The sequence below is a fragment of the Ceratina calcarata genome, unplaced genomic scaffold (assembly GCF_001652005.2).
Source record: "Ceratina calcarata isolate Rehan_Ccalc_2016 unplaced genomic scaffold, ASM165200v1 scaffold478.2, whole genome shotgun sequence".
NCBI lineage: Eukaryota > Metazoa > Arthropoda > Insecta > Hymenoptera > Apidae > Ceratina > Ceratina calcarata.
In genome coordinates, this window is record NW_017172008.1 from 411,218 (window position 1) to 428,645 (window position 17,428).

Sequence of the window (17,428 nt, forward strand, 5' to 3'; positions counted from 1 at the left end):
CCCCAGAAATTGCGATGTTGTCTTTGACTCAATGAACTTAATTAACAAGTCCTTCAAGAGACACGTGCGTGCGGTGTATACTATTTCTGCCTACGACGCTCCTCATCGCTGTACTTCAAGTACGTTGCATATCCCATTAGAGCACAATGATTCCTTTTAAACGATATCATTAATCGTCCCGACTATTTAATTATCACCCGTAAGAACATTTTTCAACACGTAATATCGGACAGTTAAATCAGATCGTGGGGGGGATTACGCGTGAGCAGATGAATCGTTCAAGTTCTCCATTTAGAGCAATTTAGCCGATGCACCGTGAATGCAATAGGGCCTATTTCTGCGAAACGTATGCGCGTGGTACACATCTTTCTCCCTTCTGCTTATTCGATGCCGTGCGACCCGTTACGATGAGTGCCCTCTTCCTGTTGCCGACTATCTCTCTCGTTCTTCGAGCTGTCTTCATTCACTCTTGCAAGCTTCATCCCCCGTCCCCTCGCGTACGACGTAATCAGCTTCCTGGATGGGGCACATTATCTACGTGATGGCAGATCGTGACGACGCGATACCTACAAAAGTGTTCGATCGTACGATAGTCACTCGGCAGTGCTTTGCGCGTAAAGGGTCTGCCAAGATTCGCGGATGTCGCTTATAGTTTATTTTACGATTCCGACGTATCGACGACTCTGAAGGGACACCGTAACGAACACCGAGGATTTAGGCAGACACAATGGTGACGTCCGCGGGATGATCGAGTACGCGACTCTGGTGATTTTCCTGGTGCTCAGATATAAACGGTGAATGAAATTTTGAAGTGCCGCGTTACTAAATCGGAAGCAATGTCGCTGAGCCGTCGCATATCTGGAGTCGTCGCGATCCTCAGGGGCACGCCGGAAGTTAGGGAAGCCCAGACGTAAGATTTATGAACTTGCAGCTTCTTCTGGACCGATGTTTGACCTAGGCAATTTCTAGGTCACGTTCCGACGAGATCGATAAAATAACGACCGTGGACGAAGAGAAGGTCCCTCCTCAAATGACGCCGCTCGACAGATTGCAAATAGTTAGTGGTATTAATATACGTATGTTTTGCCCGTTTGATTTCTCGCGGATTTTTTCTACATTGAATTTGAACGTGAGCGCAGGTAGTAGATTGGATAGGCGTGAACTTGCTTTTGGTTTTTACGATCATCGCAGTCCTGCTAGGTCTTATCCTCGGATTTCTCGGCCGATTAGCGAATCCGTCGCCACTAGTTATCACACTTGTCAATTTCCCTGGAGAACTTCTCATGCGGCTATTGAAGATGTTCATTCTACCGCTGATCATCTCATCGCTCATCTCCGGTGATTACGCAACGCGTCACCGGCCGTCAGAATCGGCTGGGTGCTAAGTTTTCCGTTTTCTAGGAATGGCACAGCTGGACCCGAAAGGGTCAGGGAGAATCGGTCTCAGAGCGTTGATATATTATACCGCAACAACTATTCTCGCGGCCGTAATTGGTATCGTGATGGTACTGATGATCCATCCCGGTGATCCCAGGATCAAATCTACCGTCAGTGCGCCCAAAGCCGAGATCACTAAAATCTCCACGTTAGACGCTATCCTCGATATAATTAGGTACATGCAGAACGCGTAATCGATCGCAACCGATCATCATCGGCGAATGTCGATTCTAGAAACATGGTGCCGGAAAATTTGGTGCAGGCTTGCTTCCAGCAGGCGCAGACGACTTACGTGACGAAGGACGTTGTGGTCATAGGGAGTACGAATCGAAGCAATCAAATCCTAGAGCCAACGTTAATATACAGAGATGGGACAAACGTGATGGGAATAATAATGTTCTGCATCACGTTCGGCCTCCTCGCTGGACAGATCGGTCCACGTGGACGGTTGATGGTCGACTTCTTTGTCGTCCTGAACGATATAATCATGAGACTCGTTACAATGATCGTGATGTGGTGAGGGATCGAGGCGTAACTACAATTTGACGTGATCTAAAATAGTGCACGTCTTCCATTTTTAATATTACGCAGGTATTCTCCGTTCGGAATCATGTGTCTGATAACTGGAAAAATAATGTCAATTAAGAATCTTGGAGCAACTGCTCAGATGTTAGGTCTGTACATGGTGACGGTCGTGTTGGGCTTACTCATTCACGCTGTAATCACTTTACCACTGATATTTTGGATTATAACGCGGCAGAATCCGGCCGTATTCTTTAGGGGTATGATGCAAGCTTGGATCACAGCGTTAGGAACAGCATCGAGGTAATCAACGTCCGAGTTCATAATAATTATACAACTCAGTTGTTAATCGTTTTAGTGCCGCAACTTTGCCCATAACGTTTCGTTGCCTCGAGGAGAACAATAAAATTGATTCACGCGTAACGCGATTCGTAGTAGCCGTAGGAGCTACGGTGAACATGGATGGTACGGCTCTTTACGAAGCGGTAGCCGCGATTTTTATCGCTCAATTGAACGGAATTTCGATGGGAATCGGCGAAGTTATAACAGTCAGGTTTGTGTGGTCAACGCGAAAAATTAGTTTAATATTTATACTATTTATAATACTATTTATATACTATTTATAATAGTTTAATATTTGTTCATACAACGCTTTCGTCTATTATAGTCTGACGGCTACCTTAGCGAGCATTGGGGCTGCGAGTATTCCCAGCTCGGCTTTGGTTACGATGTTAATAGTGCTCACAGCTTTGGGTCTACCAACGAACGATGTTTCTCTGCTATTTACCGTTGATTGGTTATTGTAAGTTTATTACTTAAATTAGAACGATTATGGAATCGTATTCGGTAACATTATACTTTATTGTCCGAAGGGATCGAATCAGAACTTCGATCAACGTACTGGGCGACGGGTACGGGGCCGGGATAGTTTATCATTTGAGCAAAGAGGAATTGGAGAGAATGGATCAGGAAAAGAAATTGGAGATCCTTGAAACGGGGACACCTCTCGAGGATATTCCTGAGAAATCTCGGCGCAGTAGTGCACCTATCCTCGAGCAAAGTTCCGAAACGAAGATCTGATTCGCTAGAATATCGACGTAAACGGAAGTAAATTAAATTTGTTACGACATCGTACTGACGCGAAGCTTTATCCCTTCACTGCCAACTCAATATTCGTTTTGTAAAAATATGTATACATAATTACAAATTCTTTTAAGTGTTGAAAGGAATATTTTTAATTGAAATACGGTAAGAAGGAGTAAAAAGTGAGCTTATCAAGTACAAAGCAATATTATTGTGAACCACTTGTGTCCGCAGTACAATATATATGCAATGATTTAAGTACTGATAAGGATCGATGGAACATCGCTGTACAGAGAGCTAAACCTTAGATTTATTTTTTAATTCAGACATTTAATTATGTTTAAAATAAATATGTTTTAATAGTCCAATATTTTATAATAAATGTAATTATACGAAAAAAAAATGTATCGACGATGTATTTAGTAAATTTTTACCGCATAAATCAATTCACCCTTATTTCGCTTATGTAGTATATTATATCTGTTAAACAATTAGGGGAGTCGGAGACGATATATAACTGATAAAATTAAACAGATGGAACAGATGAAATAAATGTATTTTTGAAAGTGTCACATGTACAGACATATACAATAAATCGCATAGTGCTTCATAACAATATTATTACTCTGACCAGTAACTGGCAATCGATTGTGATATATTTAATTAGTTAACGACATATTTAGTTAAAAAATATATATAAATCCTTAAATCTAAATATCCTTTTAATCAGTATACGTGCACCATACCATATAAAAATCTAATATATTATTAAAGAAAATATGTCAAGTGATAAATTTGTTTCTTATATATATATATATAAGTATTTGAGATTTTGAAAGGATACGTCCAGAACAGTACATACGTCTGTTGTATGGTTTTAACGATTTATTAAGGAAAATATATGAGTGAAATAAAATTGTTGCATGCTTCGTTTTAATATGTTATAAAGGATACAAAAAGGCCTCCGAAAAATCCATTAGTTAAGAGGTTCCGTCTACTTATAAAATATTTTTTCCATTGACCACCAGCTTTTAGTAATAGCATCGCCTGTAAGAGATATTTGTTTAATGTTAATGCAACGGGGAATCAGAGTAAAATTGATTTTACCCATAATCCAAATACTGCAAAAATATAGAAGCCAAAGCCACAGAGTCCAGTTAATCCTAATAACCCAGCTGTGCCACCTGATAATGCTGCCATTGATATCCTACAATATTCCACTACTGCAGCATTGTTTACAACTGCTGCTTCACTATATGCGATTATTTCTACAAGAAGAAATGTCCTTTTAAATATAATTCAGGTCCTATACTGATTGAGAAAAAAATAAAGTGTTCAATTTTACAATAAAAATGAAACAAATAAAAGATATAGCAAAACTTTATTTTCACTGATTTCGAATGTATAAAATCTTTCTCACATGCAACATACTTTTTTTATACGTATCTTCTGTAATATTAAACAAAAACATAACCTGCTACAGAAGGTAAAATAATTTGAACTGTAAAGCAATCAAACAATGTTAAAACAATTATTGCATTTACCTCCTTTCTCTTGTTTCGTTTTGATTTTCCCCAACATTGTTGGACTTTTTTTAATATCGCTAGAGACGGATTTATAAAATTTAACACCTTCGGTGCGGATGACAGCACATGCCAAACGCCAACTACACGGCGGAGAGTGTAAACTAAGTATTGCAGTACGCAGTCTCTTCGATTCTGCCCGTCACGCTTTTGTGCATATGAAGCTCTAAATTCTGTATACGAAAACTATTGCAAAGCAGTGCAAAGCTCTGTGGACGATTAGTTAGGTTAGGACTAGTTTATAGTGCCATCTGTTCAATATAAAAGATTTGTCACGTTAGGTTAAAACCGTCATTGGGTGCAGTTGGGTGGTCTGGATAAATCTTTGAAGCGTTCGTTGAAAGTACATCAGAAAGGTAAAGATCTAACATGTTATGTTATTAATACAGATTTTAATTAGATATTTCTATGGGCTTTATAACGACAGAATTTTTAATAGAGATGTTTTTTTATTCACTAGCTTTTTAATCGAGTCAATCCAGCCGCGACTTAGATTACATAATATTTGCTTCGTTAAGTTTTTTGTGGTGAATGTAAATGTTTAATTTCGTCGTATGACAACGAGTGATCCGTGTAAAAAGTTCGCATGTAAATTGCAACAGTGTTTGAAAGGTTTGTATCGTTCACGCAATTCCTCTCTGGCTTGTGAAATTCGCTAATTTTAACCTTCATTCTTTCATTTAAGGCTATATAAATTGATTGGTTACCCAATTTTAGATAACATCTATCAACCATCACGTTGTGAAGCAGTGATAGAAGAAATTCGACAGTGTTGTATTGCACATGCTGCAGTGTCAGTAGTTTGTGATGGTATAGACATTTCCAAGCCATACGAGCACAATACAGTGGATTACGTATGTATATGTTGATCATTTCAGTAAATACTTTACTATATTATAAATTACAATCATCACCTCGTGATTTTGTTTTAGAAAAAGGCACAAAAATGATGTTAAGCAGGAAAGATAGAGTAAAATTCAACACAGGACTTCGAGTGGGTGCATTATTATTTTCTGCTTATATTATGTACACATTGACACAAGTACCAGCTCTACCAAAAAGCAAGAAATGAATGCGATTTGACAATTAATGTATCAATAAGTAGCAGAAATACACATATGTAGTAAGTAATATGATGTATATTGGTATATAGTAAAGAATGGAAGCAGTGAGACAAGCGAGAGAACGATTTAGAAAGTACCCAATGGTTGTTGCGCAGTGTCGCGAATCTGGTACTAAATATGCTGCGTGCGTATTAGCAAAATCTAACTTACAAAAAGACGATTGCAAAAAAGAATTCACTGAATTCAAGACATGCTTAATGAAAGCTGCTGCTAAGAATAATACGAAATTGTAGATAGAATTAGAGTTCCATTTTATTGTCTCATTTAAAGTTAAAATGTATATTCGAATACTTAAAAAATGATTGAGTTATCGTTTAAGTCGCATTGTGTAGCAGCTTTTCTACTGAGAGTAACTTTAGTTTATTATTCGAACTTCCACGACAAAACCTTCAATGTTCCGTACACAGACGTGGATTATAAAGTGTTTACCGATGCTGCGAGGCACATGGTAAAAGGTTCATCGCCATTCGATCGAGACACGTACCGTTATTCTCCATTGTTGGCTCTACTATTGACACCGAATATTTTTCTGAATGAGAATTGCGGCAAAATCTTATTCTCTTTAATTGATATTTTGGTAGCAGTTTTGATAAAAAAGATATTAACGTTGCAAAAATGTAATGAAAAGTTACAACGTATAAGCCTGTTCACCTGGCTGTATAATCCAGTTACAATCGTAATTTCAACCAGAGGGAACGCGGATTCTTTGGCGGTTCTTCTAGTTATGCAGACTTTGTACTTATTTCTTCAAGACAGATTCGTGCTGACAGGCTTAATGCATGCTTTGTCAATTCATTTCAGATTATATCCCATAGTATTCAGTTTACCCATGTACTTTACACTTCGCGATTCAAATTATTTCGTACCAAACAAAAGTCAATTAAAATTGGTATTCAGTTGCGTATCGTTCGTTGTTTTCCTAACTGGTATAAATTATTATCTGTATGGTTATAAGTATCTTTACGAAAGTTTGATTTATCATATTGTACGTAGAGACGCGAAACACAATTTTTCCGTTTACTTTTACATGTTATATTTATCAGCCAACAATCCGCCAATGTTACAAAAAATTTTTACGTTCTTACCGCAGTTGATATTGCTGCTGTTACTGTCGTATAAATATTCAAGCAAATCTCTGTTACCATTTGCTATGCTTACGCAAGCGATGGTAATGGTGACGTACAATCCGGTGTTAACATCGCAATATTTTTTCTGGTACATGTCTCTTATACCGCTGTGTCTTCCGCGTTTCGAACTGAGCATTCGTAGATCATTATGCTTATGTTTCTTCTGGATCTTCAGCCAGGCACTTTGGTTGCTGGCTGCTTACCTATTGGAATTTCAAGGGCTGAACACATTTACGTATATTTGGAGTGCTGGTTTATTCTTCTTCGTCGTGAATGTTAAAATTCTGAACGATTTTCTCACGTATGTTAAGTAGGATAATATGATTTATTTCAACCACACGTATTTTAAGTAAAAATGGAAGATCACATATTATAATCTGGGTTGATCTTTGTGTACGACACTTTATGTAATTGTAAGAATGTGATTGGTTGAATAAAGATATTCAAAATTAAAGGGCAATGATCTTCAATTCCGTCCATGGTGTCTCGATCCGAAGTTCAGCAGGCAGTAGTGGAAATATTGAAAACGTGATTTTCAATTTCAATTCGTAATTTTATTCTTGCAGGAATACAAAATACTTATTTACAGATGGTTTCGTAAAGTAATAGTGGTAGATTCTTAAAAGGAATGTAGATATAGTAATAATAATACAATAATAGTAAATCTTAATGTAGTAATCTAGATCAATTGTGAGCAAGAGCATCCTTTGGATCGTCTTCAGAAATATTCCTTGTCGTTTATTTCTAAGCTGCTAACGTGATGATATTTATTTATTTATTTGGGACATCCCTCGTCAACTTATACGAGAATGCTTCTCACAATTTTTAACATCATTCAAACGAACGTTAAACTTCGTTTATAAAGAGTAAAAAAATATTATCGTTCAAATCGCGATTGGACTGAAGAAAACTGCGTTTTCTAGTGAATAATACCCGAACACGACTTATGGTTCGCGATTCTGGAAAACTGGAGGAAAGAAACGCGGATTGTTATAAGAAATTGCCGAATCGAAACTACGAATGAAAAAGGATTGTTAACTCAAGTACTGTTCGTACAACTATAGGTCACCACGGCAGACGATGCAACATATAAAAATAGCATTATTTTCTTTCATTGCTTTTGTTTTACAGTTTATTCAACTGTATGCTATATGTGAAATAATCTATATATTATTTCCCTCGATTTTTGCCCGAAGTCGGACCCCACCCGGCTAGGACAAAAGTCACCGACAATACAAGGAAGTAACGGAAGAAGTAATGGTTCCGGGTCCCGCAGCCGTGTCTTCAATTGCGACGTCGAGTCGCGCGAATTTCCTAAATAAACGGGCTAAATCTCGTGCACGAGCTGCGAAGTCCGGAATCTATCTCGATACCTCAGTTCAAACATTTACAATCGTATCGAGAAATCAGTTGCCGTCACGCTAGACAGAAGGATAAGAAGTTGCATCTCCGAGGGAACGAGGAAAACGAAGAGAACACCCCGGGTTTGCGTGACGCGAACGACTTATTACCGTCCAGAGAGAATTGCCGAACGAAGCGTGAAAGTTCGCTCGCTCTTGTCTTCTGCGCGAGGGCGGCTGAAAGATTACGAAAGACGACGCTCGCGAGGGGATATGCGTGCCCAAGTGCATTTAAGCGGGTTGCGACGAGGCAGTAGGTATGCCTCGACGCACGCGGCTTTGAGACATGCGTACAGTGAGAAACGTGCGAAATCACTCGATACATTGCACGTGTCTCTTCTGCGAAACGATTTCTGCATTTTTCAACGCGTCCACTCCACGCGCTCCTTTCATTTTTACATGCGTCAAGAACCTTTCATCCTTTGCTGTCATCGTCGCATTCTTTCTGTTCAACTGTTTTGCTTTAAACATAATAAGAAGAGGGAAGATGGAAAGGATATAATTGCAACGTAGGCAAAATGAACGAACGGAAAGGGTGAAAACGTGAGACTGCGGGGTCTATTATATGGCAAAGATTTAATAAAATATGATAACAGCAGTGATATACATTACACTCTATCCGAAGTATAAAATAAACGGCACTGGCTGCTTAAAAATTATGTAGTACGTAAATTAATTAACTATAAATAATTAATTATAATAAGAAGAATCGTGTTGTTATATGAATCCTAATGAATGATTAGTCGTAAATGAAATTTACATCTTACGTGTAAAAGATGTTTGCGCCGATCGATCGCGATGATTATGATACCAGACAATAGATACTTATCATAAAATAAAACATGCCAATATACATATATATTTCTATAAGAATATATAACTTATACTAAAAATGATATAAAAAAAAGAATGATTAATTAAAGCACTCGGTGTAACGCACAGAAAAATGCATTATCAATTTATACGATATAAACTCAATTAAAATATACACAACATTAAAATAAACATCTCTTTGGTCTGACCGTTTCTTTTCTCTTTTCTTGTTCTTATTCTCGCAGCAAGAAATAAAGAAAAGGAACGTTTCCCGTCTCGTAAAATTTAGTCCTACGTAATGAAAGAACAACTGAAAAAGCGCACGGGACCAGATTAAAAGGCGAAGTTTAGCAAGGACAGTGGGAGGCGAGGGCGTGGGTTCAGGCAAAAGGCCTACAAATTCCAAAGCTCATTTTACATCAAAACACGGTGTAAGGACAAGCGTTCATCGACTACTGCGACGCGAAGGACATTGAAAATTCATAAGCTTCTTCTCATTCACTCCTCTTTCTCGTTCCTTTGTACTTACACATCCTTATAATTATATCTACCGCGCGCGTATGAAATGAGTGAAAGAAAAACGCGACGGACACGTATGTAGTTAAACTCGGAATAAAAGATTTTCAATTGGCACACTGTCGATATCGAAGAGTTAGACTTGGTGGTGTCTTGCGTTACGTTGCTCGGGAAAAATCTGTGTTCGTCTTTCTTATACCCTAAATTGCTCTTTCTAAAAAATTGTTTCTCGCTAAACGGAAGATCTTGTGCGAACGGTGCGCGGTCTCTCCAATTGACTCTGTTTCCGCCCCCGAACTTTAGACAGCTACAGGTACATGCGAGGAATTTCGAGATCAAATCGCGATTCAACCAATACGGAGATTATTATATAAAATTCCTGATTGCTCCTTTCATATTCCTTTCGACGCGAGGATATAAAAAATGTATCGTTTTCTATAAATTGACACAATTCGCGATTAACTGTTAATGTGTAGAGCATAACGATTTCTATGTGCGTCAAGTGTGTTCATATGACTCAAGTGTCTCAGAGAAAAGATCGCTAAAATTGAGACTGTTACGATTATCGTTTTGCCCGGTTTCTCTATCGTGTTCGCGGCGAGTCAATTCTAAATCGGGCTGCGCTGTAGAAAGATCGACATAAAACCCAGAATAGGCGATTCTCTTCTTCCTTCCCTTTGCTCTTCACGAGGAAATCTCAAAGAAGTGTCTAGCTAAACGTTCGTTAGGGTATTATGATACAAAGTAATAATGTACACTAAAGAGGATGATTCGCTGTTCATAGTCAAATCTCTAGCGTTCCGAAATATTTACACCGCGTTTATTCTCCTTCCTTCCATTCCTAGAATGATTTAATTAATCCTATATAGTCCACTTGGCGCACTTCTGTCTTATCTCGCTTCGTCGAAGGATATTGACCGATTCGTTGACGAAACATCGACGTACCGAGTATCGGTTTGTAAGACGCACACGACTACGCGACGTAAACTCAGTTCGTTTTCTCATCTAATGAATTACCAGTTAAATTCGAATCGAAACCGACTCGCTATTAAGTCCAGTTAGAAAAAGGTTTCTGCGTGTCGCGTTTACCGAATGCCCGTGAACGGATCGATAAAAACTCGTTATCAAACGACGGGGTGGTAGATGGATTGCAACAGGAAATAGCGTTTCGGCGAGCTCCATCCGTTGCGCACCGATTCGGCTCGCGAAGTTTGCCAATCCTACTATGCGGCGGTACAGTGTCCGGGAACGTAACGGTGGCTCGCAACAAAAGTTCTTGTGTTTAGTCGCATTACGGGAGTTTCCTGCGTGTTCCTTGTACAGCGAGTTCAGTGGAATACATTTATTTTTCACGACGTTAACGGCTCGTGAGTTTTCGCGACATATCCAGCGTTGCGCGCCGTTGCTATTGACGTACTTTTTTGGCTGTACCTCGCCAATCGTTTCCCGTAATTAGCGCACGCATTACCACGGTAATTGGTCATTGTGGTTGTGAAGAGTAATTCTCCACGGCGTGTGCTTTTTCAACTTTCGCTCCGCGTTTTATTAACAAGTCGGCTGGCATTACAAGGACCTTGTTGTCGCACCTCCGTTCCTTAATTGAAATTTCATTTCGTAATTGTATACGTCGCAGACGAATCACATGCACGTACATGTATATGCACGCGTACGGTAGGGATCGTAGGGAGTATCAGAACAGGGAACGAGCGTTATTTGAATAATGAACTGAGCCAAAGTGAAAAGAGGAACGGACGACAGAAAACTAATGGTAATAACGTGTTCGTCGTAACATGATCTTTCTACAGATATTGCGAACGTTCTTAATTATCACCATAGGCTATTCTGTCGTGTCCTTTTTTTCTCCCATTTCCCGTTCCGTATGAGAGATTGTTCCGAACCGAGTCACGCGACTCGTGCACCGACCTCTTCCCACTATACGGATTTACCACGAATCGCGGTCGTTCGATACGATTTCAACAAGTTCGTCGGTTACAGTCTTTTTTTTTCTTTCTTTCTCGTGTTTAACATACGAGCGACAGTCTATATCGTATTTTGTAAAATATGAAACTTTCGAGGATGCGTCGATATCGAAACGTCGACGAAAATTTATCTACTTCACAATGATTCACTATAGTACTGTGGGCGAACGTGAGACGAGTGCGCTTTCGTTAAATTGTTCCCAAGCGTTGTCGTTCAAGATGTACGAAAATTCGAATAAATTCCTGGCGCATTCATATCAAAGTTATTGGTCGAGATTACTACACACGGTGTACCTTGAAAAAGTTCCATTTTACTTTGTGTAAAAACGTAACAGACTTTCCAGATCCAATCCTAAATCATCGATATTCACCTCTCACTTTCGTACAAACAACATGACCGAGAGGTGGCCGTTAATTAGAAGTAAAAAGAAATGTCGTTTCGCTGAAATCACGAGCTGAGTTGAACGGACGGTCGTTCTGAATCCGAAGCGCGGTTCAGAGCGATCATCCCGTTCCCTTTTCTACCACCTTTACGATACTCGCGCGATAACAATGACCGCAGTTCATCGGACTCTCCCCGCTATTACTATACAAACGATACGCCGATAATTTGAAAGATTCGCAACGATTCGCTTGAATTCCTTCTCGCAGGCTTGCACGCCGCGTAACGCGTTTCTGAGAAAAAAGCTTAACATCAAGAAAAATATGGGGATATATATCGTATCTCCTATAATGTCGCTCAGTCGAATTCGAAATAGTTCTCTTACTTTTGCCCTCGTTCATTCCTTCCATATACTCGGCATAATAATCGATGCGACATGCTTAACGCAGTTTCCAATGGATAGCGCGCGAAAAAGTGTTCATTTCCTAAAAAGTCACTTCCCGTTTCACAAAATGTGTGGGCAGACGGCTCGGTCGTTTTTAAGGCATGCGCACGTTATCGAACTATCCGCACGCGGTGAAATTCACGATTCCCCGTTACGTATTTACGTAACGTACGTACGATCGATAGCTTTTTGTTACATCTTCTCATTCATTTCCCGCGTTCCCACAATCAAACCCGAATGCGTGAATGCGTTATTTACACGATGAATAATAGTATGGCACAACCCGTTGAATCGAAATGCTGTTCACTTTTCACCTCCTGTCCCACGGTGTCTGGAGCAAACCACCGCAGCTGCGTCGTCAACGTGTTCGCGATAAATAATACGAGAAAAACGATCGAGCCGCCAGATAAACTTTGCGAAATAGTTAGTAATAGGCCATAATTCCTAATCGTAAAGTATGAAATGTATCAACAAATTTGAAAAATTCTTCCCTCGCTCAACCAATTTGTTTTAGGCAATAATCTTTCTTCCTCCCCGCTCTCGTCTTCTTCGCTTTCGTTTAACGAACGACGCGTCGTTCTTCAAGAGGATTTCGCGCTTTTACAAAAACACGCAGCGTATGACTGGGCCGGGCGCAAAGTTTTCTCGCCGAAATGAATATCTTGCGAGGGCGCGAGTTCACGCGGCTGAACTTTCGATGAAAATCAACGACGCTGGAAATTGCACTGAACGAAATAATTGCACTATAGAAAAATAAACTATTCGAAGAGTCATCGGTCGTGCTCTTCCCCGCGAACTGCCTTTCAGAATGGGTGAGCGGGAGGGTTCGCGAGGAAGAGGGTCGCGAATATTTCTCGGGCGCGTTCAACTCGCACGACGGAATCGATCGGTGAACGGAAGGAGAGGAAACTCTGCGTGCGGCCACCTCGTCCCTTTCCTTGACTAAATTGCGAAGAAATCGATATACAATTTAATTAATAATTGACAGATAACCAATTAATACGTATAGGATGGCCCCGCGGCAAGAAGGCGTAAATTTCTAAGGTTTCAAACGACATAAACTTTTCTAATTTTAACATCGCCTCGGACCATCCAGTACATTGATTGTAATTACTTCCCGCAGTATACTTCGTTAACCTACAGTTCTTTGTTATATATATATAATAGAAATCATGTCATCATGTATGTCCGCATGTATAGATCTCTTTCTCTCTCTCTCTTTTTTTTGTTCAGCATGGCCAGTGAACATTGTTTATTTAATTTTTACGGATCCGCTCTCGGAACGCGAGCTTCGTCGTGCCGTTTCCACGTGATTTTCGCCTTCCACCACTGTAAAATCTGTACAATTCGAAATTCCACCAAGCATTTTATACAATTACACGTGACGTATGTGCGATCGTGGACGCGAACGCGCGTGCCGCGAATTCGAATCCTCTCGCACGGGCGTCCGCGCTTAGGACTTCGTTCTCTGCACGCGTTGAATGAAAACCTCAAAAAATTCTCTCCCACGCTCTCGCATTCGCTCGTGCTCATTCACGCATTCCACGCACCCGCACTTTTAAATAGTTAACAGTAACATCAGGATGAACATTGTACAGAATGATTGATGTACAGTAAGCTGCGCTTCCGGCGGACATTTCCCTTGTCCGGAACCGTATGCCTCGTCGACGTGGTTGGTCTATGAGTCGCGCGGCGAGGAGAACGCGTCGAACCGCGCGAGAATGGGAGATGCTTACGAAGTACGATAATACTAAATTGTATAATCCCGTCCAATCGGAACGGCGTTCTCCGCGTCGCAACGAACTGATTCGAGCGCGAACAGAGGAACTGATTCTTCTAACGATGAACCGCGCACGCGATCGCGGCCGATCGCGGAATGTGCATGCTCGATAGGAAGAAAGTTACGTTTACGTTATGAATACTGATTTTTTTTTTTGTTCATTTTTAATCTACGACGATGGGGCGTGTACCTCCGGCGTGGACTGTCCGCCGTGAAGCTGCCCGGCGCGGCGCAGAGTCGGATATGCACATAGTATTATCTTTTCTCATGTTCTTTTTTTTCACAGTTACAAAACTAACTAAATCTTACGAGATACGGTGAGCAATAATTCCAGTTATGTACAGAAATTATGTTACAGACGTCTCAATATAAAGATATCTCTTTCTCGACAATACAAATGTATATTCGTTCTCCTAGCTCTGAACGCGCGACGATTGTACCGTCGACCGTTCGTTAAGATTCATTTAATCCTTTCGTCGTCGCCGACATGTTTGCCCGAGCCTTTTCTTTTTCTCTTTTAAATTCCACTTATCACCGACGCGCCACGGGAGTATGGGGCCAAGTTCGTAGTGTGCAGCCTTCTCTTTCAAATTCGTTTTTAATAATTGATAGGCTACCCTGTTTCGTTATCAATGGTATTATGCTCGCTGTACATGTTATCGCGACGTGAATCGGTTAAGTTCCATATTCTCTCTTTAAACTCGAAGCTTTATCGTAGATCATCGGCGAGGAGGAACCGACGACGCCATACACCTGTCCTCCACGTCCTCGCCTGATGATCTACGATAGCAAACGAATGGAAAAACGAACCTATATATTTTCGAGGAAAAAAGAGATTAATATAATGACGAGCGTAATTAAGCGAAGAATTATCGTCCTTCTCTATCCTCATTCTTTTTAAAGTCGCGCTCCATACTTTTCCCTCGATGCGAAACGCGCGACCAATTTTATACATCTAATACGTTGCTTCCTCTCCTCCTCTATTAATATCATTATACGTTATTTACACGAAGCTGTTCCACCCGCGAACGAGCTTATTTCAATAGACTTCTGCTCTCGTAGCGCCGCCAAACTATAGGCCCTATATTCGTATTGACAACAGGAGTATAATATATTTATATGTATACCTAATCATTTTAGCTATCTATTTTACAATGTTCGGCCCGTGGAATTTGTCGATCGCCTCGGAGACGTGGCGTGCGAAAATTCCTAGGCCGGGAGGAGACACGGAACCGTGATCGATCTTGTCAAACAAGCCGCGCGATCGTCGGGTGTGCCGTACCCTCTCGTTTAGTGCGTTTATTCGCGAGTACTCAGCGCGAGATCTAACAAATAAAAAAAAGGCAGCGCGACGCAGTAACGCCGCAGTAGCAGCCGAGACGTTGCCCTGATTTTCCTCGTAATCGATCCGCTATCTCAACCGGGACATCCGTCTACGTATCACAAAAAGCGAAATATCCGTCGACGCTAGCTTTATTCGACGCGACACTATCACTTTTCAAAGAGACTGCTACTACGATCACAACGACCTGCGATGAGATTCGATTCTCATTATAATTTTTTTCCCGTTTACGTTCCGAATGAACGTTAAATGCTTATCGAGATCTATAAAGTATGCGAATAAAAAGATTGTCGATACCGAGTGGTCTATTCTCGTTCCGAAGAGCACCTTCGACTTACGAACCTAACCACCGTCCTTCGTACCTCGTAAACTCCCTGAATCACCACCACATCTTTCTTCCTTTCTTCATCATCGCGTGTCGCTTCGCCTTCGTGATGACACCGTTCCGTCCAAAACCGGTTTCTTCGATGTATAAACTCGACTATTTTAGACGAAAGAAGAAAAATACACTGCGCGCCCGAGTCGACGATCGAACCTTCTTACACCCCGTTCAGTCTTCTTAGATGGAATATATCGTCCGATGCCAGTCTGATCGATACCTTCCGACAAGTTCGACCGGTTTACAACTCTTGTTCGTCATTACTTAATGGTTGTTCTCGTCCGCATTATTCCTCGAAGTCGAACAATCGCGTTCGCCGCCCGATCTTTCCCATATCGGACGAGCCGTTTACAGATGCAAGTGACGGTTCTTCTTGCAGGACTCGATCGACTCGACGCGTCACACGCGTTCACATGTACTCGGATGAAATCTGTTGATGTTCCTTAGCGCTCAGCGGTTTTTCATCGAATAACTTTGGCGTCAATTCCTTTGTACACAGGAACGTATCGCGGAGACCTTGTCGGTTGACCACGCTGATTCCATGGCAGATCTTCTCGGACCCCGTTTCCAAAAAAAGTGAACACTTTTGGTCTACGTCTTCCTCTTCGCCGACAGTTTTGTCGTCGCGTTCCTGGGACATTAGAGTAGATCTTCGCTCGTTCCAACTTCTCGCGGCTTTTAGGTTATCTCCGGAGAATCGAGGACAAGATCCACTATCCTTCGAAGACACTTTGCCCGCGCGAAATCGGGAAACTTTAGGGATGCGACTCGTCCGAAGACGCGGGGAACGAATGCGGAGCTTGATGATGCTGTTGCTCCACGAGATGGCGATGATCCCTGCTGGCTGCGCGTAATTGTCGCAACACCATCTCGATGTGCTTCAGCGTCTCGCCGTTTTCGGTCATCCGTTGCGCTCGTCCCTTTGCTCGGAACGACTTTGCTTCCCTCAACAATCGTTCGACGTCCGTTACTCGTGCGATCGCGGTGGAAACTTGAGTAGCATCACGACTCCCCAATGATGCGATATCGTGGTAGCTCCGATAACGACTGCTCTTCGCTGGAGTTTCCGCGAGGAACATTTCATCTTGCCCGAAAGCGCTCGAACTCGAGAGCGACCTCGAGTGCCGGCTGCCTCCGACGGCTCGATGGTGTTTGAAGGCGGTGCTAGTTAGGCCCGAACGTCGATGGTTCTAGTTCGGATAGACCTCCTGGCCTCATACATGCGTCGCTAACGTCCCGACCGCCGAAGTGCGTTTTACCGTTGCCACACCACCGTTTGGGCCCCCTGTGATGTAATGCGCTGAGAGTGGAGCCTGGAAAATTATTCGAAAGCGTCGAACGTTCAGTTACCTCGTCGTAAAACGGGCTGCGCTTACAAGAACAATTAAACGCAAGTGTTATTTTATGTATTAAGAGCGCAGGTCGCGGTTAATTGAAACGGTAGACGGCACGTTACAAAAAGTTCTGATTGCTGACGAATTAATCAACTCGATTAGAATCAATCGGTTGCGAAACA

General features: G+C 41.3%; 5 protein-coding genes across 9 annotated transcripts in view; 3 read left to right on the forward strand and 2 right to left on the reverse strand.

Moving 5' to 3' along the window:
• The first annotated feature begins 444 nt into the window (after window positions 1-444).
• Window positions 445-3,652, forward strand: Eaat-2 (excitatory amino acid transporter 2). The gene is made up of 9 exons (XM_018028854.2): window positions 445-910; window positions 970-1,057; window positions 1,140-1,338; window positions 1,402-1,612; window positions 1,672-1,953; window positions 2,029-2,262; window positions 2,318-2,512; window positions 2,627-2,761; window positions 2,832-3,652. The coding sequence occupies exons 1-9, from the start codon at window positions 837-839 to the stop codon at window positions 3,037-3,039; spliced, it is 1,626 nt and encodes a 541-aa protein (XP_017884343.1). The 5' UTR covers window positions 445-836; the 3' UTR covers window positions 3,040-3,652.
• On the reverse strand, window positions 3,580-4,837 carry EMC6 (ER membrane protein complex subunit 6). 2 transcript variants are annotated; one of them, XM_018028857.2, is made up of 5 exons: window positions 4,587-4,837; window positions 4,150-4,310; window positions 3,997-4,089; window positions 3,887-3,906; window positions 3,580-3,799 (listed from the first exon to the last, which is right to left on the reverse strand). In XM_018028857.2, the coding sequence occupies exons 1-5, from the start codon at window positions 4,621-4,623 to the stop codon at window positions 3,769-3,771; spliced, it is 342 nt and encodes a 113-aa protein (XP_017884346.1). In that variant the 5' UTR covers window positions 4,624-4,837; the 3' UTR covers window positions 3,580-3,768. The 2 variants fall into 2 exon arrangements, with proteins under 2 accessions (XP_017884346.1, XP_017884345.1); XM_018028856.2 differs by lacking the exon at window positions 3,887-3,906.
• A 23-nt stretch (window positions 4,838-4,860) lies between these two features.
• LOC108627555 (cx9C motif-containing protein 4) lies at window positions 4,861-5,756 on the forward strand. Its single transcript, XM_018028859.2, has 4 exons — window positions 4,861-4,981; window positions 5,086-5,237; window positions 5,343-5,479; window positions 5,558-5,756. Exons 2-4 carry the CDS (start codon window positions 5,180-5,182, stop codon window positions 5,573-5,575), a joined length of 213 nt encoding a protein of 70 aa, XP_017884348.1. The 5' UTR covers window positions 4,861-4,981; window positions 5,086-5,179; the 3' UTR covers window positions 5,576-5,756.
• A 199-nt stretch (window positions 5,757-5,955) lies between these two features.
• On the forward strand, window positions 5,956-7,330 carry LOC108627553 (Phosphatidylinositol glycan anchor biosynthesis class M). The gene has a single exon (XM_018028855.2). The coding sequence runs from the start codon at window positions 6,048-6,050 to the stop codon at window positions 7,188-7,190; it is 1,143 nt and encodes a 380-aa protein (XP_017884344.1). The 5' UTR covers window positions 5,956-6,047; the 3' UTR covers window positions 7,191-7,330.
• A 78-nt stretch (window positions 7,331-7,408) lies between these two features.
• The window catches only part of LOC108627551 (irregular chiasm C-roughest protein), a 131,842-nt gene continuing 121,822 nt past the window's right edge, over window positions 7,409-17,428 (reverse strand). For all 4 annotated transcript variants that reach the window (XM_026815645.1, XM_018028853.2, XM_018028852.2 and 1 more), the window contains one exon: window positions 7,409-17,225. In XM_026815645.1, the coding sequence (XP_026671446.1) occupies window positions 17,127-17,225 (99 nt within the window). In that variant the 3' untranslated portion in view covers window positions 7,409-17,126. The remainder of the gene's footprint in view (window positions 17,226-17,428) is intronic.